The 26,769-nt window shown below is 38.5% G+C and overlaps 4 protein-coding genes and 1 long non-coding RNA gene across 7 annotated transcripts; 3 read left to right on the forward strand and 2 right to left on the reverse strand.

Annotated features, from left to right (window-relative positions):
- The first annotated feature begins 611 nt into the window (after positions 1–611).
- LOC119085247 (cullin-3) lies at positions 612–9,847 on the forward strand. 3 transcript variants are annotated; one of them, XM_037195583.1, is made up of 12 exons: positions 612–1,282; positions 4,255–4,358; positions 4,860–5,057; positions 5,122–5,307; positions 5,372–5,635; positions 5,704–6,198; positions 6,519–6,689; positions 6,761–7,046; positions 7,105–7,244; positions 7,312–7,550; positions 7,611–7,749; positions 8,619–9,847. In XM_037195583.1, the coding sequence occupies exons 2-12, from the start codon at positions 4,305–4,307 to the stop codon at positions 8,769–8,771; spliced, it is 2,325 nt and encodes a 774-aa protein (XP_037051478.1). In that variant the 5' UTR covers positions 612–1,282; positions 4,255–4,304; the 3' UTR covers positions 8,772–9,847. The 3 variants fall into 3 exon arrangements, with proteins under 3 accessions (XP_037051478.1, XP_037051475.1, XP_037051476.1); XM_037195580.1 differs by having other exon boundaries at positions 643–1,282; positions 7,312–7,749; XM_037195581.1 differs by lacking the exons at positions 612–1,282; positions 4,255–4,358 and adding an exon at positions 4,616–4,799.
- Positions 9,848–11,552: 1,705 nt separating this feature from the next.
- Positions 11,553–14,724, forward strand: LOC119085248 (tyrosine-protein phosphatase non-receptor type 21-like). Its single transcript, XM_037195584.1, has 5 exons — positions 11,553–13,275; positions 13,338–13,733; positions 13,795–13,954; positions 14,027–14,190; positions 14,260–14,724. The coding sequence occupies exons 1-5, from the start codon at positions 11,878–11,880 to the stop codon at positions 14,386–14,388; spliced, it is 2,247 nt and encodes a 748-aa protein (XP_037051479.1). The 5' UTR covers positions 11,553–11,877; the 3' UTR covers positions 14,389–14,724.
- An 897-nt stretch (positions 14,725–15,621) lies between these two features.
- LOC119085294 lies at positions 15,622–16,872 on the reverse strand. Its single transcript, XR_005089262.1, has 3 exons — positions 16,649–16,872; positions 15,809–15,812; positions 15,622–15,634 (listed from the first exon to the last, which is right to left on the reverse strand). It is a non-coding gene; the product is annotated as an uncharacterized LOC119085294 (long non-coding RNA).
- A 2,741-nt stretch (positions 16,873–19,613) lies between these two features.
- LOC119085268 (actin-related protein 2/3 complex subunit 1A-B) lies at positions 19,614–21,224 on the reverse strand. Its single transcript, XM_037195620.1, has 2 exons — positions 20,865–21,224; positions 19,614–20,802 (listed from the first exon to the last, which is right to left on the reverse strand). The coding sequence occupies exons 1-2, from the start codon at positions 20,929–20,931 to the stop codon at positions 19,748–19,750; spliced, it is 1,122 nt and encodes a 373-aa protein (XP_037051515.1). The 5' UTR covers positions 20,932–21,224; the 3' UTR covers positions 19,614–19,747.
- Positions 21,225–21,358: 134 nt separating this feature from the next.
- Positions 21,359–22,958, forward strand: LOC119085261. Its single transcript, XM_037195610.1, has 2 exons — positions 21,359–21,760; positions 21,830–22,958. Exons 1-2 carry the CDS (start codon positions 21,568–21,570, stop codon positions 22,882–22,884), a joined length of 1,248 nt encoding a protein of 415 aa, XP_037051505.1. The 5' UTR covers positions 21,359–21,567; the 3' UTR covers positions 22,885–22,958.
- The last annotated feature ends 3,811 nt before the right edge of the window (positions 22,959–26,769 follow it).

The raw sequence follows: 26,769 nt of genomic DNA on the forward strand, positions 1-26,769 counted from the left end.
TTTGGGGACGTCATGCAGTATATGATATGCGGGTGACACTGCAGCCAAAAATTCACCACGCTATACAAATTCGATTTTGGTGAATTTTATTGTATGGAAAATGTGGGTTCCCCATCAAGTATATATGATAGAGAGTTGAAAGAGAAAAAAAGAGAATTAAACAATTGATTTCGATGGGTGGCACTCTGTTTGTTATTCTCTTTAAACACTCTATACGTTTCAACGAAAAATGACATCAAAAGTGAATTATCAATCCTACGAAAATAAAGAGGAACTTTAAGAGTTAAAAACGTTAGTGGTGAACGGTTTTTCATGTAATTACACATATAGTTCCTAAACAAGCAAAATTATAGGTTTGTTCCAAGTAACTGTAAACACGAACTTTCACTGGCCGAACGAACACGATTTCATCCAAAGAAATCGGTTTTCATATAAATGTCGATGAGGTTATGTCTTTATGGATGAAATTTGACAGTAATTTGACTGTTCGAATGGCCTTGGAACAGACCTATTAGTTTCATAAATCACTATTGCACAACCCTGACAAGCAAGAATGAAATGCGATTTTTCAATATGGTTACATGAAACAAAACTCCCAACCCTACTTGTTCGTTCGTTCAATTTTCGTTAAGTATTTGACACATCTCCCTGTACCTTTTAATATTTTAATTTAATGCATTGAAACGATCTGGAATTTTGTCACTTCTTTCGTTGAACAATTATTTCCTGTAAAACACATTTGCATAAAAATAACACGAAAATCAGCCTTACCATTTCGTTTCTGCGATTCGATTAATTTGATATACGGAAAGAGCGTTGAAATTATCAGAAAGTAGATGTGAAACACTTTGGATTTCGTGGTGAAAGTGAACTTCTATCTCTCATCGCCACTCTATTAAATCGCAAGTGTATTAAATTTTCGTGAATGATTCTGTTAATTTTCTGTTGGTAAAAGAAGAAAAAAAAACTTTTTTTATCGTGAAAATATTTCCATTTTAACATTTTCGCAACGGTTTGTGTTTTGTGTGCGACTGTAACAAAAAGAAGAGACAAACGAAAATTTAGATTCGTTTTTTGTGTTTGCTATTTAATTTGCCTTTGTGCAAAGAATCCTACATGTCATTACATTTTCACTTTTGGATTTTCCATCATGTGTTAGAACTTGATAATAAAACAACACAAAAACCGTGAACGTTTTGTTTAGTGAAAGGCAGAGATCCCGAATCAGAACACAATAATTGCGCGATATAAACACTGAATACACCCAGTACACCCACAATCGGTAAGTTTCTTCCCTTTTTTTTGGGGTTTCGTGAATTGCTAACCCATTTATTTACATAAATTCGATATGTCCAATGTGCTACATTCAAATCTCTTTGCAAATCGACTTTCCAGTCATCATCGAACAATGTTCTGGTTCTTGATTAGTACGATGAATGGAACAGTGTTAATGAGTTGGAAATAATTTTGTTCAACAATAGCAACACTGTAGAGTCAACTTAATTTGCTTACTATGATTTATTGGTCCGCCATTGTACATCTTTTGGGACAGACTTTTTGATCACACTTTTTTTTCGTGTTTATTGTTCTCTTTCTTATGAGTGCCATCAATTTTTGTTGTGTGCAAGGTTGCACAATTTATTTCCTTGTTAAATTGCCATTTATTTTACTGTGTTAATTATAATTGATGTTCATTTCGTTGTGTGCAGAGATTGCGAGTGAAATTTCACTGTCATTTCGATTATGTGCGGTGCAGTGAAATTACTTTCTGAACAGAAATGTTTCATTCAGCGATCGGTTAGATTGTTGACAAACAATTTCAGATTGCTCTTGACAGCTTTCGTTTTTTTTAATCTCATTCGCGTTCACACCCCAATCATATTCGGAGAACGCTCCAACAACTAGAAATGCAATTTGTTTCCACTTATACGTAGCTTATTCAAAAGATTAATTCCAAAGGAGCAGATCTTTGGCATTTGATCGTTAACACGTAGGAGATAATGCTCGAGCAGGCACTTTAGGCACGCCGGAAAGTGCTAAGGGGGTCGAGAATACCTTCGAAAAATTTCAAAAAATCAAAAGTCAAATTTTTGATTTTTAGAAATTTTTATGGAGGTATTCCTTGACTCCCTTAGCACTTTCCGGCGTGCCTAAAATTGACAAGTCACAATAACGGGCAACGTGTTAAGCTAAGTACTGAAGTTATACATTCTTCAGTCCACGATTGTGGTCAGGTCGACCTGAAATTTCAAGCTCCTATTATCTGAATGTGATTTGAACTGAGCCTAATCTGATAATGACCTGCATATTTCTGACCTGAAATTTACCAGATATCTGATGCAATGCGAGATGTATCAGACATCACTGATTAACAGTTATCCACCTTACCATAGAACGCATATAGTTTGAAGAACTCCCACACATTGATGTCCCTGATGAGTTCCCCCAATGTGTCTGTTTTCATTCTATAATTCTCGGGAATTATAGAAATGAACTGTGAAGTTCTTAAAGCTAGCGGGACAAAACGGTGTCTCTAGGTACTCTAGGGATAGACAAGACTTGGACGACTTTTTGTTTAATTCGCTCTTACATTTTTACCCGGATTTGACTGTATTTGGACTTAGAATTTTTATCGTCGTTTTTGTTGCTCTGTTTAGCTTCGGATGAAGTCTTTAATGTAATGGAAGTGTGATGAACTTTCAGTTGGAGCTTTAAGCGAACTGAAACTGACGCTGAGACTTTGAATGAACGGTGGATCGATGGACAAAATTTCATTTCTTGCACAGATATTCCGTAGACCCTCTAAACCCCTGTGCGACTTTCTTAAGGTAAAAAAGTCCATTCTCATTGCGAGATGTATCAGTGACAATCCGTTAAAGTGCAGGTAAATTCAGGTCATGTCATGTCAGGTCAGTTCAGATTCAAAGTTTCTTAGGTTGACCTGAAATTCAGGTTCAGATGTGGGGAATGCGAATCTTAATTTTTGGTTTACTTTAGCTAGTCAGCAGTAGGCCTCGAAAATTTTTCTTTACCCTAATGAACACCTGGCTAACCTCATGCGGTGGTTGATCCCCTTGTACATCATCGTAGTTATATCACCATCTAGTTCTAGCCATTTTTATGTAGAAGTTTATTTCAGAATAGCAAATCACCTGGAACGTTTTGATTTATATGCTTAAGGTCGCGTTTTTGAGCACGTAACTAAGAATTTGAATGAAAATGTACCAGCTGGAAACGTACCAGCATCACAGATCGAATGCCACTGATTGTCACCATTATTCGATCAAACTTTTCAAAGACAAATTGATAAGACATGGAGATGTCCGACTTCATTTAGCTTAGAATGTTAGTACATCGAATGAATTGGTAGCTCATTTCGATTGCTGATTCAAGAGAAAGTAGTGTAGACCTAGAAGACTTCAGCTTGTATCCATCTTCTATGAAACTGAGCTGACCGCTGCTAGACGTTTCTATGAATACTTCGTATACGAACACTCAGTTACGTGAGCATCAATGACTAGTCAGCTAAAAGTGGAACACAGTCAAAAGCAGGGCCTAGTTTTTGGAAACTAATTTCTTGAATTTCTTGAAATTTCTCGAATTTCTTAAAATTTCTCGAATTCGAGAAATTTGAGAAACTTCAAGAAACTCGAGAAATTAGTTTCTTGAAATTTCTTGAATTTCTCGAAGTTTCCCGAATTTCTTGAATTTTCTGGAATTTCTTGAAATTTCTCGAATTCGAGAAATTCAAGAAACTTTGAGAAATTCAAGAAATATTTCTCGAAATTTCTTGAATTTCTCAAAGTTTCTTGAATTTCTCGATTTTCTCTAAAAGTTTCTAAAAAGTAGGCCCTGGTCAAAAGTAATAGAATGAATCTGGAATTGCTCATTCAAAATTCTTCTAGAAATTTGAAAATCGAAGTTTTTTTTTCAACAAATTTAAATCAAGGAAACGTCGAATAAATGCTAGAGCGAAGTATCACGTTGGAATATTTGAATCAAATTTAGTGTTTTACTGAATGTATTTGCCAGACCTGCCTTTGAATCTGCTAGATTGTCTATAAAAGACGTCCAGATTAAGGAGTAGTAGAAGAGGTCGACAAAACCGTACAAATAATGCCTACCGATTAACCGATTAAATAGCCATTCACCATAAACCGATTCCTGATTTTGCCCGATGTTTTTCTGTTCCGAATGAAGCAAGAAGCCTTTCTTCTTACGACAAATTTTTACAAATTTTTCCTTTTATTTCAGTGGCAGTGGAAACAACTTTGATAGGAACCGGATTCATTTAAATAGCAAAAATGAATCGTCCAGCTGCAGTGAAAAAGGATAAGATGCGGATTCGAGCGTTTCCGGTGAGTGATTTCGATTTACAGAACTTTCAATGTTTTTGTTCATTGGTTTCATATTAATCGCATTGACACTCGTATGTCATTTTCCATGTTTTTCTTCTGGCACTGGGAAAATCCTAGCCTGCCAGAAGATTTTTTTTGTTCAATTTGAAAGGTCAACAACCTTCAATCATATACCAAACAATATGCTGCATGGTGTTTATTACGTCTATTTATGCGAGGGAAAAAAATGACGCAAGCAACCCATTCCGTCACTCTGTCAATTTCGGAACTAAATTTTTACGGATTTTTTTTAGACTTTTTAAAAATTGATTTGCGGTTCGTTTGATACGAATATTTTCAATGTCACATAGTGTTGTCGAAGAGTCCGCACCGAAACCAATCGACATATTCACATGCTTTCCGTTATGGGATCTCGAATACTACAAACGACCCGAGACCATGGTCCCAGCTCACCATTTACGTCCGATCTGGTTTTTTCTTATTGTGATTTGTCGGTTTCAGATGAACATGGATGAAAAGTATGTGGAGTCAATATGGGCGCTGCTGAAGAATGCGATCCAAGAGATTCAGAAGAAAAACAATTCGGGTTTGTCGTTCGAAGAACTGTACAGAAATGCATACACAATGGTTTTGCACAAGCACGGCGAACGTTTGTACACAGGATTGAAGGAAGTCGTTACACATCATTTGGAAACAAAAGTGAGACTTGTCGAACGGTCGGATGCTGTTCAGTGCATCACCATTGTATTGTTTATCTTCGTAGATTCGGGAGGACGTGTTGAGATGCTTGAACAACAACTTTTTGCAAACGTTGAATCAGGCTTGGAACGATCACCAGACATCAATGGTTATGATCAGAGACATTCTGATGTACATGGATCGCGTTTACGTGCAACAAAACGAAGTAGACAACGTTTACAATTTAGGATTGATCATATTCAGAGACCAGGTAACCGAACAACGTTCATTTAACCGACAGGACCGAATTTTAATCGTTTAATTTTGATCAATAGGTGGTCCGATACGGCCGGATTCGGGATCATTTGCGCGAAACGCTGTTGGAAATGGTAATGTTGGAACGTCGTGGCGAAGTGATCGATCATCTGGCTATCAAAAACGCATGCCAAATGTTAATCATCTTGGGCATTGAAAATCGATGGGTCTATGAGGAGGACTTTGAACGGCCGTTCTTGACACAGTCAGCTGCATTCTACAAAATGGAAGCACAGAAATTTCTGGCCGAAAACAATGCGAGCATTTACATAAAGAAAGTGGAGGTAAATTGAATGGTTGTGGTCGCGGTGTCCAGTCGAAACATTTTTAAATCTAAAATCCAAATTTACAGTCGCGCATCATCGAAGAATCGGATCGTGCCAAACTGTATTTGGATGCCGAAACGGAGCCACGAATTGTGCAAGTGGTCGAAGACGAACTGATCAAAAAGCATATGCGGTCAATAGTCGAAATGGAAAACAGCGGCGTCGTGCACATGATCAAGAACACAAAAACCGAGGACATCGCATGCATTTACAAGCTGTTCTCGCGGCTCAAGTACGACGGTTTGCGAACGGTCGCTGACTGTGTGTCGGCCTATTTGCGCGAACAGGGCAAGATGCTGGTGAAGGAGGAAGAGAACGGAACGAATCCAATCACTTTCGTACAGAATCTGTTGGACTTGAAAGACCGGTTCGATCATTTCCTGCAGGATTCGTTCAACAATGACAAAATATTCAAAAATATGATTTCGTCCGATTTTGAACATTTTTTGAATTTGAACAGCAAATCGCCGGAGTATCTGTCGCTGTTCATCGATGACAAATTGAAGAAAGGCGGTCGTGGGGTGAGTTTTTTTGCATTTGTTTTCATTTTATCGTGTTGTCCCAAAGCCCAGGAGCACAAGGACTTTCGTCTTGTGAGTTCCTTTTTAGAGTCTAGCACTTACAGCAAGACTACTCGTAATATCGATTAGCACCAGACCTCCGGTTTCATTCAAATTTGTTCAGAATTTCATAGTTCAAGTGACTCGTCCTCTAAAATCACAAACTTCCAAGAAATTGGAACGAAAATTCGGAATCAGTCCACTCGATTCCTGCGAACATTCTGTGTTATTCCGACCGTAGACCCCTGCAAAACAGTAAAACAATTTCGCTTCACTTTCAGATGAGCGAACAAGAAATCGAAACAGTTCTCGACAAAACGATGGTACTGTTTCGTTATCTGCTGGAAAAGGATGTTTTCGAACGCTACTACAAAACACACTTGGCCAAACGTCTACTGCTAAACAAATCTGTGTCCGATGATTCTGAGAAAAATATGATCTCAAAACTAAAGGTAACCGAAGCGGCACTGCCAGCCAGCACTGCGGTTCGTTCATAACAACAAATTTTGTGTTCCACTTCCAGACTGAATGTGGATGTCAATTCACTTCCAAATTAGAAGGAATGTTTAAGGATATGTCCGTATCGAATACGATCATGGACGAATTCAAAATCCATGTGAATGCACACAACATTTCGTTGAGCGGCGTTGATTTGACAGTGCGTATATTGACAACCGGTTTCTGGCCCACACAAACAGCTACTCCCAACTGTACAATTCCCCCGATGTCACGCGCAGCATTCGACACATTCAAAAAGTTTTATCTGGCAAAACATTCGGGACGACAACTGACACTACAGCCTCAAATGGGTGAGTTATTCCAGCCACATATGGCGTTGGATTCGGTTACTAACTTTCGTATTCACAGGAACGGCATACATAAATGCCGTGTTTTATGGCAGCAAGAGTAGCGAGTGTGACAAGGATGACGGACCCAGTTCGAGCTCCAATACGCTAGGTGTACCAACAACAACTAGGAAACACATTTTACAAGTTTCGACGTACCAAGTGAGTACAAACGATTTAACTGCCAATTGACTTTTGTAACGGGATCATTCCACACTACCAATTACAGATGTGCATTCTGATGCTTTTCAACAACCGTGAATGTTTATCATACGAGGACATTCAACAGGAGACGGGTATTCCGGAGAAGGAATTACTCCGAGCGATGCAATCGTTGTCAATGGGAAAAGCAACACAACGGCTGTTGGTGCTGATGAAGCCGAGCAACGCTAAAAAACAGAAAGACATAAAAATTGAGCCAACCGACGAGTTCAAAGTGAACGATGCATTCGTTTCGAAATTGCATAGGTTTGTGTTGTGTGACTGTGTCGCGGAATTGGTTGCTTTGATTTGGTCCGTCTTTTTTAGAGTGAAAATCCAAACAGTTGCGGCTAAGGGTGAATCAGAGCCGGAACGGAAAGAGACTCGTAGCAAGGTGGACGAGGATAGGAAGCATGAAATTGAAGCAGCAATTGTTCGTATAATGAAATCGCGTAAACGAATGTCGGTAAGTGCACAACCATTTTGTATTTCGTCGAGATTTTGGTTTAGTTTGGTTGAGTCCTGGGTCAATTTTGATAGAGGTCAGAGAGTCATCAAATTAGAGCTTCTAAAATTCGGCATATTAGGGATTGTTGGAAATGTAGCTTCTTCAGGAACTCGCCGTTCCTTCAGAACGTCGTCTATTCTCGTGTCATCAATTTTTCAGTGCAATCTTTGGACTCTAAGTTAGAGGACAGTCACTATTCCTCATCTGGACATAAGAAATATTTCTCCGAGAAATTTTATCGAATTTTACCGATACCGTGAAGAGACCATTCGATTTGTTCGTTTGAGATTTCACTAACAGCCTTTTACAGCCAAAAACTAGTTCAGTCTGGACAACCGGCTTAACGCGACTTCCGAATCACGCCTTGAAGTATGCAAATACTATTTGAGGAAAGTTAGGCGCTTAATTGATATCTCGCCTAAATGTAGGCTAGACATTATGCATATAAATTCATCGTATTTGGATTACGTCATATGAGTCATTCAGTGTGTATATCGTTGCAGCTATCCAAATTATGCAGCTTAAGTGAACTTTAGGACGTTACCAATGCGATATAATCGCTAGAAAAATTCTTTATTGAATTGTCTGACGTGGGATTTGAACCGGGATTCGTATGTAACCACTGAGCCATTCCTTCCACACGCTGTAGTTTGAATCATTGCCTTTGATACAAAAATTTTTACTTCATTTGTTTCAACATAAATTCTGTTATATGAGCAAACACTAGCCACAGCTCGTCGTTGCCGATAACAGATGATTCATCGCGACATTAAGCTCGAAGTTAATTCTCGTTTGATTAATGAACCAAAAAAATTTGCCATTTCCAGCACAATTTACTAGTATCTGATGTAACAACGCAGCTGCGTAGTCGCTTTTTGCCGTCACCTGTCGTCATTAAGAAGCGAATCGAAGGGCTCATCGAACGTGAGTATTTGGCACGTACACCCGAAGATAGAAAAATTTATGTTTATTTGGCTTAATTGAAAAAAAAAACGAAAGAAAGGAAAGTGGAGATGATTGAAACGAACAGAAAATAATTAAATTAAACAAAAAAAATATAAAAAAACCAAATTTATAAAAGCAAAAATGGATCAGAGTTAAATAAAACAAAAAAAAAATGAAATAAAATGAAATGGAGAAACCTTGAAAGAAAGAGAGAGAATTTAAACATAAAACAAAAATTACGCAAGTGAAGAAACAACGTTTTTTTTCGTTTTTTTAAATTTCTTTTAAAAATTTTATTTTCATCTAAAGCTTTGCGTTTCGTTTTACATTGGAATTCTCGCTGTAACTTTGTCGTTGTTGGCAATATAAATATGTAAATTACAATAAAACGAATTCAATTAACAAATCCCATTTCACTTGAGTGAGAACATAATTTTCCACCGGAACGCCATTCAGTGAATATCAGTGAACCATATTAGACGAAGATGCCGCAAACGGTACATCTCTCCTCCATTTGTCTCGTTATGTTTTCGACATTCCTTTATTTTAATCTAATGGATCGAAACGACACATCAACCCAATGTCTCTTACCAGTGATATCTCAATTGTGGGCATATTGTGTGGTGATGTGGCTCATTAAACTAAACGCCAGACAAGTTTTCACAGTGGGCCTCTGTTTGTTTCAATCGGCGTATTAGTTCCACATGCAGAGACGTACCCTTCTCTTTCCATTTCTTCCATTCCAAACGGACGTATGAGTGATATGACTCCTTTACGTTTCGTTTGTTGAAAACATGTAAAACAAATTGGAGCGGATAAAACGGGAGAACGTTGACCACGTAAAAAGTTAATTTTAAGTTTTGATTAGTTCCTTCGTTTTTTCCTTAATTTCTTTTGGTTTAGTCAAGATGAACCTCAGATCTTCTTGGATGGGAGTGAGAAGTAAATCGCTGGCTATTTAACGGCTAAATTATGCTCTAACGCAAGTTGCTTAAGTTGTCAGAATAAAAAATTTTGTGCAAAGTTTCATTGTCAATTTTTGTGTGGAGAAATAATGGAGAAATTGATCCGAACAGAGGTGATCACAAAAATAAAAATTCTTTATCTGAAACCGAGGACGTGTTTTTACTTTACTTTACTCAGAGAATCTGAAACCATACCACTCCCAGCATTAAAACTGAATTAACAAGCGTCAAAGGCTTTAGTGATAAGAGCTGCCGCTTTAAATTGTTTGTATTGGATGTTTAAACTCATTACATTACTCAACGAAAAAACGTCCAACGCAGAGCAAACTGTAATTTCATCAGCCTCTAAATATTTTTTATGTTAAAGCTAGTAGCAGTGCTATGCTGAAATGCAACAATTTCTGTAAACAACCACAATGAAAGCACTGGCAGCTATTGATTCAATTCTAGCAATATTACGAATGACTAGCGAAACACTCATCAAAATAAAAGTAAATCAAAATAAACAACAACTCCTCCAGATACAGAGCCTGCCGAAGTCGGACGCATTTTGCAGTGAACTCTTATGTGTCTAGAAAGTCAAATAAGGAAAAATAGATTTTTTGAAGTTTTCGATGCGTTTCGGATGCAGAGGAACCACTAGAAGTTCACCGAAATAGTGAAGGTGTCACCTATTTTTGAACTGATCCTATCTCAGTGTGGATGAATTTTACACTGAATAAGACGTTATTTGCTCCGGAAGTAAATGCAATTACCTGTTTAATGAGACCCCACAAGACCTTTTACGTTTCGTGTTAATGGAGAAATTTTTTTAAGGAAAGTGCCTGTTTTTGGTATTCGAGCACCTCACACTAGACAAGCATAGAGGAATTTTTTTGAAAGCGGTTTTGGCTTGATATTCCAAGAAAAACTCACTCGAAACTGCTTCCGATTTCGGTGGCTTGTTTTTCAAAAGAATACCTCCCGTTAACCGGAATGGAAATCTGACATTTGAAACCTTTCTACAATGTTTCTGGTCAAATATTTAATTTCCCTTTCAGATCGGAATCCCTGCTTGCATTCAGGGTGATCCTGAAAATCATTTATGGAAAAAATATGTTTAGTTTATCCTATGCCCCAAGTCTTAAGGCTCAAGAGTGATTTTCATTTTCGGTGTAGTAGAGTGAGGCTGCATATAATCGCTGAATGATTTCATTAACATGTGTGAGTTAATAGATGAATAATGTAGCTTTAAAATAGTATTAGCCTGTTGGAGATCGAGGTCTCCATTCAGCCATTTTAAATCAGTCAGTTACTCCGACCATGACTTTTCGACGCAAAATTTCGAATTTACTTGAGGATATAATCGACAGATCATGACATATAAAGACGTGTGATGTATTCCTGAATAGGTAATCTCATAGAGAATCTAGGACAGGTAAGATTTTCGAAATCACTTTAAAAATACTATCGAGATTGCTGCTTCATCAAGCGTAACGTGTCATTACGATTAAATCTGATCCACTAATTCGTTTGTTAAAGGTATTGTTTAGTGTTTGATGAAAAATCTTTTACTTCAATAGTTTGCTGTACAAGGGAGCTTTAAAAGGTCATTTGTTTTGTTGCAGTCTTTGCAAGACTACCTTCTTAACTTGGTAACTTGGTTGAATTGTTCACATCAATCTTCAGTAATTCTTTTGTTATCTCTTTGAAAACTGTGTTTCTTCCGAATTACCGCAGAATGTGGATGTGCTTCAAGTCCTGTGAATTTTATCGAAAAATTTAAAAACAAAAACCAAAACATTTCCAGCTGGAACGTTCCATTTTCCAGTTATCTCTCTTCAGAATTGTTTGACGTTTAACTCTTGACACAAATCATCTGACAATGTTTTCAAGTGGATGAAGTGGATATACGTTGTTCGGTGCGTTAGTCATTTCGGTTTTAGATTATCTTTTAATCTGCGAAAAAAGTACGCCGTCATCGTCTTAAATTATGTTTGCTGTATACACAGACGACAATAGTCTCAGAACATAGAGCCATGTGTACGACTAATTCAACAAAAACTTAAGACAACATCCTCATGACTCGAATGATACCGGCGAAAACTTTTTTTCCGTTTGAACCAATCCAAATTAATATATGCGCCAGACTTAAATACCTCCACCAGTAACTGACTATACGCTATCCCATATATCGATGGCACAAAATCAAGAACATATCAACAGGACGTCGATAACGTCGGACAATGTTAATGCTAATTGGAATTTGGCGGGATCGAATGTTTCTTTGAACAATCAACGACAGAGCTCGTCACGTTTGGATATGATCAACAACAATACCAGCGCAACCAATCTTGACAATGAACGGTTGAAAGCATACCTACCAGGTTATCGATTGGCTCCGGACTATGAAACTGCAATTTCAATTCAAAGACGACATCGACATCAGAATGAACTGCACCACGTACAACGACAATCCAGAGTCGCTTCAGATCCACACATAAACCTTTACGCAACGACATCTCACCCGGATGTTCGTCGAGAAACAGCAATTACAGACGCAATATTCGGTCAACAGCTTCAGCCAGTACCTGATTATACGCGAAATATCAACAGTGTCTATCGACATCAACTCGACCCAAATGTCAGTCTTTCACAACAGATGCAAATGATGCAAATCAATAAGTATGCACCGCCTTACCGGTTCAGTTCAACATCAACGCCTGATCTAGCATTTGGATCGCATGGTGGTCAATCTCATCAGGCCTATGTGTCCGGTTCCAGTCCAGACTTATTATCGACCAGGATGTTTACCAATTCGATGCAACAACCATCGATTCCATCGAACACATTTCGTTGTCGATACTCACAAAATCACATCCCGCATGGATCTTGCGACAGGTGTATTTTTCCGGACAATCAAACGAAAGCCACTATTTTGCCACAACAAATTCAAAAACCTTATGACGGGACGTATCGTGTATCGAATCTGCAACAAGGTTTTGTTGGCTCCTACAATCAATTGAGTGGATCACGAGGATCAATTGAACCGATTTATGAAAACCCAGCGGCTGGAAGAGAGCGAGCTCGTGCTTCGAGTATTCAGTCAACTACAGGAATGCTGAATTTAAAGCAACAGTATCCGCGACAGCCAGTGCACACAAGTCGGACTCAATTGAATTCACCTGTGATACTTCCGAATTCACAGAGCCTTGAGTGCATTTACCGACCTGCAAGGACGACTTCTGTCACACCCGGTGAACAAAGCCAATTGCATCAACGACACGTCCAATTCGAAAAACTTAATCGTGCACAGTCAGTAAATGTTTTAGATTCGTCCACAACAATGGAGTCAGGAGCTAGTAGTTCAGAACAAAATCATTCCAAAGAGAAAAAGAGACGACGGTGGAAATTCTGGGGAAGCAAAGGGAAGAGTTCATCGAGTGAGAAATCGAAAAAGGAATCGTCCGGATGGTACAAAAACAAAAGCAACAAATATTCGCCCACTAAAGAAGAGGAGATTAATTCACAAAAACGTTGGTCCAGTGGTCAGCCGCGGTTGCCATTACCACCGACAATGATCAAAGAAAATTTGGTATGCTCTTGGTGTTACAGACTCAACAACACCTTCGGTACTAAATTCCGATTTCATTTCAGTGTCAGACATTGGAATCAAAGCTTGCTGATCCACAGCTGTACATTGAGTTCGAACGTGTACCAAAACGAAAGGCCAATGCCAATTTCAGTTGTGCATTGCTCGATGAAAATCGGATTAGCAATTCCGACCCGAATTTTCTTCCACAAGACGACAATCGGGTACGTTTGACCCCGACACTGGAAAATCGTTCAGGATATTACAATGCTTCGTACGTAACGGCTACAGTCGGTCCGAAGCAGAGATTTTACATTGCTGCACAAAGTCCTCACGCCGCACCCGCATTGAGCACATTCGTTCAGTGTGTGTGGGAAGCCGACGTTTATCTTCTGGTTCAATTGTCGGATGAAATGCATTATGTTCCATCGACATGTGATAAATGTTTGGAGTATGGACAGGTAAAAGACGGCTGTTTTGCCTCGGGTTGCTTGGAAGGGTCTGATTCGGTTCTAATTTCAGTACCAAATTTGGAAAGAATTTTCGGAAGTAACCGACCGCGGCATAACCAGTAAACTTCGTATCTATCATACCATTAGCCGAAGGTATCGTTCCGTGTGGCATTTAAATTATTGCGAATGGGGCGAGCAAAACTGCCCGAAAAATGTTAGTCAATTTTTGGGTACGTTTTCAGATTGATGTCACGTCTAGCATGCTGGACCATTCAATATCCCACTACCTTCACAATTTTCAGATTTTCTGGAAGAACTGCGGTCAGTACGCTTAGCTAGCAATAATGAAGTACCGCCGGGCCATAACACCAATCCTCCAGTAATGATTCATTGTAGTGACGGCAGCGGTCGGACTGGCGTTACATTGCTAGCCGATCTGTTATTGTACACACTGGAACATAATCAGGTAATGCTTTCGCCAACAAAACGGTTTTTAGTTCCATTGATTTCAATCAATTCTTTTCGAATTATCAAGGATCTGGACATGCCACGCGTTTTGAGTTTGCTGCGTGAGCAACGAGACAATATTGTTCCATCATTAGCTCAATACCGGTGGCTGTATACATTGTTGATTAGCTACTTGAAACGAACGAGACTTATTTAATGCTTAGAGAATTTAGATCAATTTACGGGGATCTGGCGATGTTCTTTTGGACCGCGATTCCGATGTAACTATTTTTGCCAAACCGAACAAAAAGACGTTGTTACCATTTAAGAGAGGGAAAGTTTATTTTTTTTATGTAATTTATATTTCGATGATGTGTCCACTTTGAGATAAAAAAAATTTTGTTTTACGTAAATTTCCGTTGTAAAATTTGTATACGACCGAAGTTCTGGCAGAGTTTTCTTTATAAAAAAAGAATTTTTTCTGTAATGAACGAGAAAACGAAATCGTCATTCACACGACAATTCTACCAATAAAGAAATTGTTCTATTGAAATTGTGCTTTTGATAAATGAATCCTGCAAGCGTCGAAAGTAGAAAGACTTTGTTTAAAATGTCGTCGACATGTCGACTTGACTTGACTTTGGATCAACCGACTTGGTTTCTGTGAACGACTCCCAGATGCGTAACTCTGCAGTCTACGACAAAAAAATTAACTTGACCGCGGGTTTCCGACACACGATAGACAGAATATTGTTCCAGAATTGCATCTCACTGCTCCAATATTGTCCACCTAACCAACGTTACAATAGTTTCACATTTTTTAGTTCCACTTTTTCTGTGGAACTAAAAAAACTGAAACTTTCTTCACCTTGCATATATGCAGCGTTACAATAGTTCCACTTTCTAGAAGTCAGAGTCCGGGATATCTAGACTTTCTAGCTGGAAAAAGTGAAACTATTGTAACGCTGCATATATGCAACGTGAAGAAAGTCTCACTTTTTTTAGTTCCACTTTTTTTGTTAGTTTAGGGAGAGTGAAACTTTCTTCACCTTGTATATATACAGCGTTACAATAGTTTCACCTTTTTTGTTGCACTTTTTTTCTTTAAGTGATACTCTCTTCACGCTACATATATGCAAGGTTACAATAGTTTAAGAAATTTAATTTCACTTTTTGTGTTACTAAATAAATGACCAGTTATGCGATTGATGTTAATTTTCAGTGCTTCTGATGGTAGCTCCTTTGCTATTTTTAACCTTTTGAGAAAGGCTTCTGTTACGTACTTGCTTTATATCTTTACTAATCTTCATGATTTCTTTGAAAGAATATTACTTGATCCCGACCTAGCGGCGGGTCGGGTCCCTTGCCTTTCAAAAAATGTATAAGGAAGTTCAGGAGATCAATCGACATGCTCGTGCTCGGTCAAATTTGATTTAAATTTCACTAAGCGTTTACCAAACTTGCTGTTAAAATGGTAAATGCTGAAAATCTGTGGTTGTGATAATGATAAATCATCGCGAAAAAATTATTTTGTTAGGTGAAACCCTTTTTTACCTCGTTTTTCATGGATAGTTACAAGACCGATAGAAATCAATAGCAACCATGTTAGTACTAAGATGCATCATACACTATAAAACTCATCTACTCATCCACATCGGACGATATTTTTTATTACAGTGACAAAATTTCCATTTTTCTAATTTTTGGCACCAAATTTTTTTACCTCATTTCTCAAAGATATCACCAAGAGGTGAGTCTGAGCTTACATACGAAAATCCTTCATAAATCGTCCGAACAGTATAACCAGTCCGGGTCGACAGAATTTAATAAAAATTCACATTAAGTAAGAGACGACAACCGACGTTAAAATAGTTCCACTTTTTTAGTTCCGGTGTTTTCTTATAAAACTTTAAAAAGGTGGAAAAGGTAGGAAGATATTGCGTATGTGCAGTGCAGTGTAACAATAGTTTCTCTTTTTGTAGATTAGCTTTTTTGTCACACTGCACGCACACACGCAATGGGAAAATAGTTCCACTTGTTACAAAGGTCATAAATGCGAAAATTCGAAAATCTGTCTATTTTGGATAAAATCTGGTGGCTCGTGTTACGGTTCCCTAAAAAAAGACATAATTTATTAAAAATAGACAGATATTCATAAACATAAATATGTCTATATTTAGTGAATCATTCCATGAGCCTCCAGAATTTATCATGATGGCCCTATGTTAGTGAAAAGGCCTGACTCAAGTCCTCACAGACTACAAAATGTAAAAAATCAGTAGGACTGAAGAACACGATTTTTTAACTTTTCCTCATTTGATCCTACTACCCCAAAGTACGTATGAGTTGAGCTATCACACTTTAAAATATGATAAATTAGAATAATCCAGCAATTTGGAACATAAAACATCGCGTCTAAAGGTTGGCAACCGACTCATGACCACAGCATAGTTTTACGATAAATTAGAATAATCCACTCATTTCTCAGGGATAGGACCTAGATGGGCCACCATCAATAGGGTTCATGTTTGAGCTAAGGGGCATCTAACTATGTATTATTCATCCAGATCGGACGATATTTACTCAACTTATGGAATTGACAAAATTTCACTTTTTACAAAAGAAAATTTCGCTCATTCCTCAAGGATCAGACCTAGAGGGGCCACCAACAATAGGGTTCATAATTGGATTAAGGCGCATCGAACGATACGTTACTTATCGAAGTGACAAAATTTCAAAGTTTTTGCAGTTTTTATACCAAAGTTTTTTTTTCACTCATTTCTCAGGGATACGACCTAGAAGGGCCACCATCAATAGGGTTCATGTTTGAGCTAAGGCGCATCTAACGATGTATTATTCATTCAGATCGGACGATATTTACTCAAATAAAGGAAGTGGCAAAAATTCATCAAATTTCTGGCTTTTCCATTTTTGCCCAGATCCACCCCCAGTATTGTCCGATATTGGTTACAGGCACTCCCATTTTCTGGCGCTAGACCCTTGACTTTTAGTATATTGTAGGTATTAGTGCGGTAACTAAATGGACGACTAAATTAATTGAATTCGTCTACTATCTTTTCCTCAATTTTGTGTTTATTATCGAATATCACCTTTTATGGCGTTCCCAGTGATTTTTGATAATTTGACTGACTATCGTTCAGTCTGATGCATTATAAAAGAACACATTCCACATACTGCGATGTGGAATTTGTTAGCTCAATTCAAGAAATTTTTAGGATCTCAACTCAATCTCAAGATTTTCTAGAGTTGAAATTGAGATATCAAGTCAACTAAATCTCAAGAAAATTCTTGAGTTGACCTAACATAGTCCACACCACAGTTATAAAAAAAAAAATTGAAACTATTGTAACCTTGCATATATGTAGCGTGAAGAGAGTTTCACTTAAAGAAAAAAAGTGCAACAAAAAAGGTGAAACTATTGTAACGCTGTATATATGCAAGGTGAAGAAAGTTTCACTCTCCCTAAACTAACAAAAAAAGTGGAACTAAAAAAGTGAGACTTTCTTCACGTTGCATATATGCAACGTTACAATAGTTTCACTTTTTCCAGCTAGAAAGTCTAGATATCCCGGACTCTGACTTCTAGAAAGTGGAACTATTGTAACGCTGCATATATGCAAGGTGAAGAAAGTTTCAGTTTTTTTAGTTCCACAGAAAAAGTGGAACTAAAAAATGTGAAACTATTGTAACGTTGGTGTCCACCTATGAACTTGAGAGTTACTCGAGTTTTCGTAGTTTTACAGCCGTGAAATATCGCCAAGATTTTTTTGGCGATTCGTTACATTTTGGCGATTTTTCTTAGCGTTTCTTCACACGTTTTCGATTTTTTTTTGTAATTCATCATTTTCGGTTGATTTGTTAAATAACCAAGAAAAATCTCCTCGGGTACAACACCCCATACTCAGTTCCGTGGAACATCGAAGGTGGACTCTCCGAACATTCGCTATATTTTTAGTCATAAATCTCGTGGATTTACTCGCACCAAGCGGTGCATATACTCTACTTGTAGGTCTTTCGTACAACATTACAACAATTTAAAATAATTTTTCTTGAGCTATTGCCTAAAAAGTGTTTTCAAACCTAAAACCAAAAAAGTGCGACTTCGTCGAATATGAAAGAACACTCGACTTCGTCTCAACGAAACATGCATGCTTATGCAAAAATTATTCTCTCGGGATACGAATTCACACATATACTGTGATTGAGTGGTTTCAATCCTGTGATGCAATTTTACACTTGTCACACCATGAAATATACAAACAACAAAACCAAATATAATAGCCACCGTTCAAGGTTGAACTTGAACGTATATAGTGTTAAAAAAGAATGTCAAAAAGAGTGTTCACCCATCGAGCTCAGTTAAATTAACTGGTTTGTTCCTAGTTAACTGGACTTTTACATACAATTTTAGACGTATCACCCATCGAAACCAGTTAATCAACTGGTCATTGTTCTCTCTTTTACGCTCTTTGAACACTGTATAGAAGAAGAATGAGAATAAAAGCGAAACCGAAAATATGCGATATAAAGCCGAACGAATTGATCGTTCGATGTGCATCACACTACTCGCTGATACGGAGAGTAAGCTCCGCCTTCGTATCAAATTTCTCTCTTTGACGAATAACATAAACAAACTCCACCATTAAGGAAAACATCGCCTGGATCCCTAGACCTGTTTGCAAGGTCTGCTGAGAGAGAACTAAAAAAGTGTGGTTCCTAATAACTTTTGACGCGTGATACTCAGTGTTTTCATGGTTTGACGAGTGTAAAATATTATTCGTACCATGGACTAAAGTCTTTTTTAGCGTATTCGATTCCAGACCTGGAAACCTCTCACATGCTAAAACAGACTTTTAGTCCTAGATACGAAATATACTATTTCGGTACCCTCTAACATGTCTTTACTTTTGAACACTTTTCATAGAAAATAATATTATTTTTCGAAAAAATCAAAGATACGTGTTTGCTGGAAGTGAACGACGAATCCAACGAGCTATCACTCATTAAAATCGGAGACCGCTTGTTCTACAATCGCCTGAAGTCTTTGCGATATGACTCCTAATCTTCCGAAAATACGCTGTCGATGGATTAGATTGTAAATATTCGGAGTCTTTGTGCCAATAGCACTTTGTAATACTTCGGCTATTCGCACAATTCTTCTCGAAGTATTATGAAGTGACTATTCGGACAATGTGCGAATAGCATCTACCTAATTTTAATTTACAAAAGAAAGCATAAGGTCAAAGTTCTGCGACATGCTTGTACAAACCAAAGTTGAACCAGATTTGAATCTTAAGCTGTTCACAGAGATGCATCTTACCTTTCACTATTTATTTTGAGAACTTACTCTTTCCTCTGACCCAAGCAATAATCATGAGGTAAGATTTTCGTTTGCTCTTTCCTATTAAATCAACATACAAATACGTTGCGCATTATGTACGCCTGCGGTTTTATTTTCAAATATTCAAAACAATTAAATTGAGCAAGAAAATGCCTTTTTCTTCAATTACAAAAAGAAAATCCTGAACAGAAAAGTGTAAAGCTTTTTACCTTCTTTAAATACTAAGTCCTTGCATTGAATTCGTCAAATTGACCAAATCCCAAATGACCAACTGTCCATCCAGACCGGATGTACTAATCTTCTTCGCCAAACGATTATCCCCTTCGTACAAGCAAATGCAAGCGATTGCATTCTGGTGAATGGATTCCAAACTGGTGTCCGTATTTTCGGCACGTGAATTCCGATCCAACGACTTGAAGTGCCGCATAGCGTTGCTGTTCTCCTTTTCCTTCTTTTGCGACTGATCCAATTTTCCGGATAAGAAAATTTTATTGCTCTGATCGACCGTATAGATCAATGGTACACATCCGTGACCGGCGACGACAATCGACGTTGGCGAGATCCACTCGCAGCATAAGAATGGTAAGAATTCAGTTTTCAGTTTGAATACGGCACCACCGGAATTGGCATCCGCAACGTTGATTGAACTGTCGTGGCCAACCCAACAGATTTTATTGCCGTCAGACGAAAAGCTGACATTGTTTACCCAACCACCACCTTGATTGCCCGTTTTGAATTCGCCCATCAATTGACCGAGCGGCATTCGAGCACCCCATGAAGTCGGTGACGGTTGATCTTCAATGTCCTTGATGTAAGCGGAAAATATTCGCGCTTTGTAATCAGTCGAACCGGCTACCAGTAAAACATTATTTGGATGCCATGCAATCGAAGAGACTGTGGATCGAATCGGCTTTTTGATGTGCTTTGACACCCACCAATTGTTTTCCGATTCGAAGAAGCAGACCGATATCAATCGAGCTCCAGAACCGACAGCAAACTTGTTTTCCAGTGGCGACCACTTAACACAAGTCGCCGCTCTATTGATTCGAAGCAACACCAACATCGGTTTCCATTTCTTATCGTCATCACTCTGCGTCCACACATAGGCGTTACGGTCGACGGCACATGTTACAATCCGGTTCGTGTTCGGTGCCCAATCAATGCCCATAATGCGCAGATCGTGCTGACTAAGGACGTCCACCTGTTTCCAGTCACTGCCATCGCGTTTGTAGATGTAAACTTCATTGTTGTTGGGCGATATAGCAATTTCTGGAAAAATGATTCATCGTCAGTGACTTCACTCGACTACAAACTTTTCGATGGTCACTTACGACTCCTATCCTTGTTCCATGCATGACAAGTTATGGCATTGCCATTGAACGTATGACACTCAGTCATCTTCGAAAACTATTCGGCTTCCAAACAACGAACGTACACCTCTGGACCCTTATCTGACGATTTAATGATGGGCAACACCCCTGTCGCAATCGGTGCTATTTACGATGAAACAATCGAAGTGAAACGAGCACTGGCTTGGAATTATCGATGTAAATACGTTGAATTCGCGGACTCTGGGCAGTCAACACGAATTTTCTTATGGTTTAAGGTAAAATTTCGTAATGTACGAGACCCACAGAGCGAGAATACTTTGCTCAACGAAAAGCGGTAGAGATGAGAATGAACTAAATGAACGAATTGTAATGATACATCGGTATGACACTTCAAATGAAACTTTGTTTTCGTCAGGTTGATTTTTCCATTGAAACATCGGCTCCCATTACACCCATCGAAGTATGAGGTGCTGTGGTTGTGATTCTAAAGTCCCGAACGTCGCGCATCTGAAGAGTTAGCTGTCAAAAGTGTTTGTGTACAACCACATTTTTATAGTGATAAGGCTACGACTTAGCGTACTTACTATCATTTTTGGTGATGATAGTCAATGTTGACTTTTTACTCTAGATTTTCTAATTGATTACAAAAATATATTTTTCGGTGTTGTCCGTTCACATATCATTATTTATCACTTGCAACAAAATGACTGCCCTAGACTGCACTAACCCGTTCAACATTCCAAATCATAGTGTGAACAATAATTATCCGCTGAAACGAGTGTCGGAGCTAATTCAATCGCACGCCAAACATATTGGATACGACCTGGAAATTGGGCAACGGATTTGCGATAAATGTCGACTATTTACACGAAATAAATTCGTTCAGTCCCAGAGGAGTAAGTTGATCACGAGATCACTTTACAGTGTCTGGAATGAGTATCTCTAACTATGCCAATTTTTTTCAGAGGAAAAGACCAAACCACGTCCAACCAACAAAAAGTTCAACCGATACAATACGAAGGGAAAGTCAAAGACTAAAGCCTACAAGCCACCGAAACCAAATCCCTATATGATGCCCGAATCCGACTCATCCAATCACAATGATTCGAACGATGCATATTCACAAGAGTACCACCAACAACAAGCCGCTCGTCGGCGAGAGAATAACTTAGCCGACAACGAGGATGAGTACATCGAATATGATGCCAATTACTCGGATGACGACAATGTCGCACCGGATGAAGCGACCTCGTCGATGAACGACAATTCAAATTCATTGCACAGTTTGGCCACACAGAATCCGACCACCGATATCAAAATTGTCAACGTGACTTCGCTGTCTGCGGAGAAACACATAGAAATCCTGAACAATGACGACAATGCCATGAACGCAACGGATTCGGCTTACAATCACGACGCTCATCACTTGAAAATCAGTGAAATTATTTCGACTGCGCCAAGTTCGAATGTATTCGGCATAGCGAAAAAAGCCGAAGAGCCGAACAGTCTCCTAACAATATCGTCCAGCAAACTGTATCGACCGAGTCCGAACAGAATGGGAAAGAAACCGAATTCGAAAATTCAGAAAATGAAGCAGCAACTGCAGAACAATTATCGATTGTCCGGTGCGGCCATTCCAAACATCGACGAAAATTCGACGTCTGGCGTGGGTAAAGTGAGCACTGACTCGGACGAACATTCGAATTCCAATGTCAATTTCAAAACGAATCGACGCAAGAACACGCTTACACCGCTGGATTGTGAAATGGAATTTGAGGAGGTCCGACCTGTTTTGAAGAAGCAGGCCCATATGTCCGGAGAGCAGATATTGCTTAGCAGCCAATTGGAGACAGTGAAAAGCATCAAGAATCCAAATTGCACGTTGTTGAAAAAGGTGGCTTTTTTGCGCGTCTGCGTCAATTACATGATGACCGAATTGGAGGGAGTAAAATTCAATTTCGGCAAAAATTTCAACTTCGAGGCTCTGAAAACAAAATACGAAAGCAAACGTTTGGGGTAACTTGTATGTACTTTACCGGAAATGAATGTACACACAGACACGCATGCCAATAAAATTTCGTTTTAATTCCATTTTAATGCTTAGTTTCCTCTTACCAAAAAGGGTACTCCGTGTGAGAGACAAAATTGAATTTTTTCAATTTTTCTTTGTTTATTTGACAGTTTGCTCTCTCACGGCGCTCTAACGGCTCTCTCACGGCGTACTTTTTTTAAGTGGAATGGGCACTTAAGTTTTGTTTTGGATTTATTTACGACGAGCTATACCACCACATGGAGCCACTAGCTCAAGTAAAAAGGCTGTCTCAATAATCGTCAAAAACACAAAAGGCCCACTCACACTTGATTTTTGATTCATTTCTTTTAAGGCTAAAAACACATCAAGTAATTTTGAGTTGATGGGATCGACAATTATTATGCTGAGTTTTCCATCGCTTAGCCTGTGGTAAATATCTGATTACAATAAACTAAGACTGCTATGATGAGAGAGAAGGAAATATAATGTGGACCAGAACAGTTATTTTAACTTGACTTGGGGAATATTTCAAAAATTAAAATATAAAAACAAGTACCCCAAGAGGGACCCCAAGGCAAGTTATAATTAACTGGTCTTCTGAACTCTCGCTCTGATCATTGTCATTCATTTTTTTTACTGATTGATTACATCACGATTTGAAAGGCTTATATCCACGGCAGAGTTAACTTTACTTTGTCGTGCTTATATCACAGTAGAAATAAGTCCGATTAGATTGAAAAATTAATTGATTTACCGGAGTCCTGAGACCATGCGCTACACTCGGTCATTGTGTTCAATGTGGTCAAAATCTATCGAATTAAAATTTAATTATTTTTTAGATGACAGTCCACCATTCAAACATTTAGCGCTTAGCGTTAGAGTTACCGAATTTGCATTTACTTACTTACTTACTTAACAGCCATTTTTAACCCAAGCGGGTTTTGGCTGACTCCACAACAGTATTTCGCCATCTTTGACGATCCTCGGCAACAACTTTCTAATTGCGAATACCCAGCTCACGCAAGGCTGTATACTTTGGGGAGGTCACGCAGTTACAGATACGCGGGTTACACACCACAGTTGATGATAAAATGGCCGATTTCATACAAAAATTCACCTACTCTGATGATTCTCGTCGTCTTGATGATGTGGTGAATTTTTTGTATATGTAAAGTCATCAGAAGTGGTGTGTTCCCGCGTATCTAATAAAATGGCGGTCTGCGTGACCTCCCCAAAGTATACAGTCTTGAGCTCACGTAGGTCCTCTTCCACACAGTCAATCCACCTTTTCTTTGGGCGGCCTCTGGGCCAAGTGCCGTCAAATTGGCTCACAAAAACTTTCTTTGCCACTCTATCATCGTTCATGCGGATCACGCCCATTATAGTCGTGTCGCTTTGATGACACTAACAATGTTTTCGTCACCAAAAATTTCCATGAGCTCGCTATTTGTTCTGAGTCGCCACGTATCGTCCACTTTGACTGGTCCACAGATAGAGCGTTGAATTTTTCTTTCGAAACACCTCAGCCTGTTTTCTTTATTTACTGTCCAGGTTTCGCAGGCATAAGTGGCAACACTCCTAACCAGAGTTTTGTATAGCCGATACTTGGTGGTAATGTTTAGTAGATTGCTTCTGAAGAGGTGTTTCAATGCATAAAAACTCCTACTAGCTTGCACCGTTCGGGTTTTCAGTTCTTCATCCAGATCGTTAGCAACGTTGACAGTGGAACCAAGATATTTGAAAGATTTCACAACCTCAAAATTGTACTCATTCATGGTCATGTTTTGTCCAATTCTGGATCCCTGACTCCTATCTAGTACGAGGAATTTGGTTTTGTCTTCGTTAATCACCAATCCAACTTTCTTTGCCGCCTCGTCCATTTCCACCAGACTTTTTTTCACGTTGATTGTGCCTCTACCCAAGAGGTCCGCAAAAGCCGTCAATTGTTTGGATGTGTTAAAAATTGTTCCATACCAAATTTGCATTTAGCGTCGTAAAATCTGACGTTACCTAATCTCATTCAGTCAGTTAGGCGAAAAGCCCGTTGACGGTGTGTGTTGTCTTTTGAAATGAAAAACAAATTGACAGAAAATTGTCAACATGTAATGGATCATTTTCACGGGGGGCCAATAGATAGATAATGGTCACTTTCGCTTGGGGCAGGTAGTAAAAAATATTAAGATTTATGATTATAGACTAGTCAAAAAGTCACTGCCAAAAGAAGACTGTCCAATCAAGTCTTATTCCTATACTTACAGCAAGACCATTAATATGTTAGTTATTTCTTTAGTTATTTTCGGGCTTTTATTGTTCATAAGGTATGGTACATTGGACGTTTTTCGGAACATTTTCTGGATAACAAACGTATTGTCACGTGAAAATTATATGAATCCTGTTCTACACTCGTTGAAAGTTTTTGCATTAGTTTCTACTTGCCTTTGACCATACCCTAACAGTTTTCACCTGTCAGCACGATTTCTTTTCCCATTCATTCTCCAGATGCACGATAAAATTCATCACTTGTCCAACAACGGAATATTTCCAGAAATGTGTGTATGTACAGCAAACAGTCGGTGATTTTTTCATTTCAATGCTAAACGTATATTTCGCTTCGTTCTCACCATACACATTCAATTCGACATTACCTTTGACTCCCACCGAAGAGTGTGCTTCCACTGAACACGAACATTCACAAAGAATTCCTATGGAATTCGCCAACAATACCGGATTATATGGTCGTTCAAATAAAAGCAAATACGAATCGTTAGGCACTTCATTCACTTCTACCGCTCCATATTCGCTAGCAGTAATTAATTCAATGCATTCATCGATGGATTTCGTACAATTACTGATGACTATACTTCCAGCTGTCCATTTCCGTGCGTGCTTGATATCCTTCATTTGTGGGAATTGGGTGCGAATAGCAGCTAGATGCTTGGCAATAATATCGGATCGGGTTGGCGAAGGTAACAGTTGATTGGAAAATTCTAGGTCTAACTGGGCTGATTCCAGTAAGGTGCCATTGTAGTCTTCAACTATGGAGTAATTCTAAAATTAGAGAGGCAAGTCTACAGTTGATTACGAGTAAAATCATTAAATCTAACTGAGACAACGTTTGTCAACAAACTTGATTGAAAAAGAAAATCGAATCGCGAGAGTGTCTAAAACGGAAAAATCTTTTACAAAAGCCAGTCTTTAGTTGCAATGAAAAATCATTAGCACAACAAATGAGATCTCTTCCTTATATCAATAATTACCAAATTGTCCAAAGGCATCTCTTACAACAATTTATCAACTAAAAAAGATTTCGCGACTAGGTAAACTGCAGTGTACTTTTCTATTATGCATGTGTGTCTAATGCAATTTATTAAAGTTTGCGGGGCCATTCACAAAGTACAAGTTCTGTAAAACACAAATTTTACAGCTCCATCCTGTGACTATGGTGTTTTGTTCGGATATTTTTGAAGATGTTTAAAGTGCACGCTTTGCTCTCACTACCTCTCTGCATAGAAACCTACAATCTTTGTGAATGGCCCCTAAATGCAATTAGGGTGGAGCGATGATAAAAATTCTAATTTAGAGCCTCTAAATGCTGTCTCACAAAGTAAAACGCATGCTAAAATCTTGCCCCTTCTAAAATGTTATATGATTGGAGTAGTTCAAGTAAGTCTATCACTATGACTCGAGTGTTCAGTAAGAAGAGTTTTTCTAAAATCATTCCAAAGATCAGCTAAGTTGTTTAAAATAAAATTCTTTTGGATCACAGGTGCTTATTGAAGAGAAATGGAATGTTAACAACTCAATATAGTTCTTGACATGCCACCCAGATTTACATTTTTACAGAAATAGGCTCTTGCATACCTTTGCAGAAGC

This window comes from Bradysia coprophila, unplaced genomic scaffold, assembly GCF_014529535.1.
Source record: "Bradysia coprophila strain Holo2 unplaced genomic scaffold, BU_Bcop_v1 contig_94, whole genome shotgun sequence".
NCBI classification, from domain to species: domain Eukaryota; kingdom Metazoa; phylum Arthropoda; class Insecta; order Diptera; family Sciaridae; genus Bradysia; species Bradysia coprophila.

Coding starts and splice junctions, on each gene's coding strand:
- LOC119085247 (XM_037195580.1), top strand. CDS start 4,305: ATGAATCGTCCAGCTGCAGTGAAAAAGGATAAGATGCGGATTCGAGCG. Junction 4,359..4,859: donor TGCGGATTCGAGCGTTTCCG/GTGAGTGATTTC, acceptor TGTCGGTTTCAG/ATGAACATGGATGAAAAGTA. Junction 7,245..7,311: donor TACAAGTTTCGACGTACCAA/GTGAGTACAAAC, acceptor TACCAATTACAG/ATGTGCATTCTGATGCTTTT.
- LOC119085248 (XM_037195584.1), top strand. CDS start 11,878: ATGGCACAAAATCAAGAACATATCAACAGGACGTCGATAACGTCGGAC. Junction 13,276..13,337: donor CAATGATCAAAGAAAATTTG/GTATGCTCTTGG, acceptor ATTTCATTTCAG/TGTCAGACATTGGAATCAAA. Junction 13,955..14,026: donor AAATGTTAGTCAATTTTTGG/GTACGTTTTCAG, acceptor CACAATTTTCAG/ATTTTCTGGAAGAACTGCGG.
- LOC119085268 (XM_037195620.1), bottom strand. CDS start 20,931: ATGACTGAGTGTCATACGTTCAATGGCAATGCCATAACTTGTCATGCA. Junction 20,803..20,864: donor ATGGAACAAGGATAGGAGTC/GTAAGTGACCAT, acceptor TCATTTTTCCAG/AAATTGCTATATCGCCCAAC.
- LOC119085261 (XM_037195610.1), top strand. CDS start 21,568: ATGACTGCCCTAGACTGCACTAACCCGTTCAACATTCCAAATCATAGT. Junction 21,761..21,829: donor ATTCGTTCAGTCCCAGAGGA/GTAAGTTGATCA, acceptor AATTTTTTTCAG/AGGAAAAGACCAAACCACGT.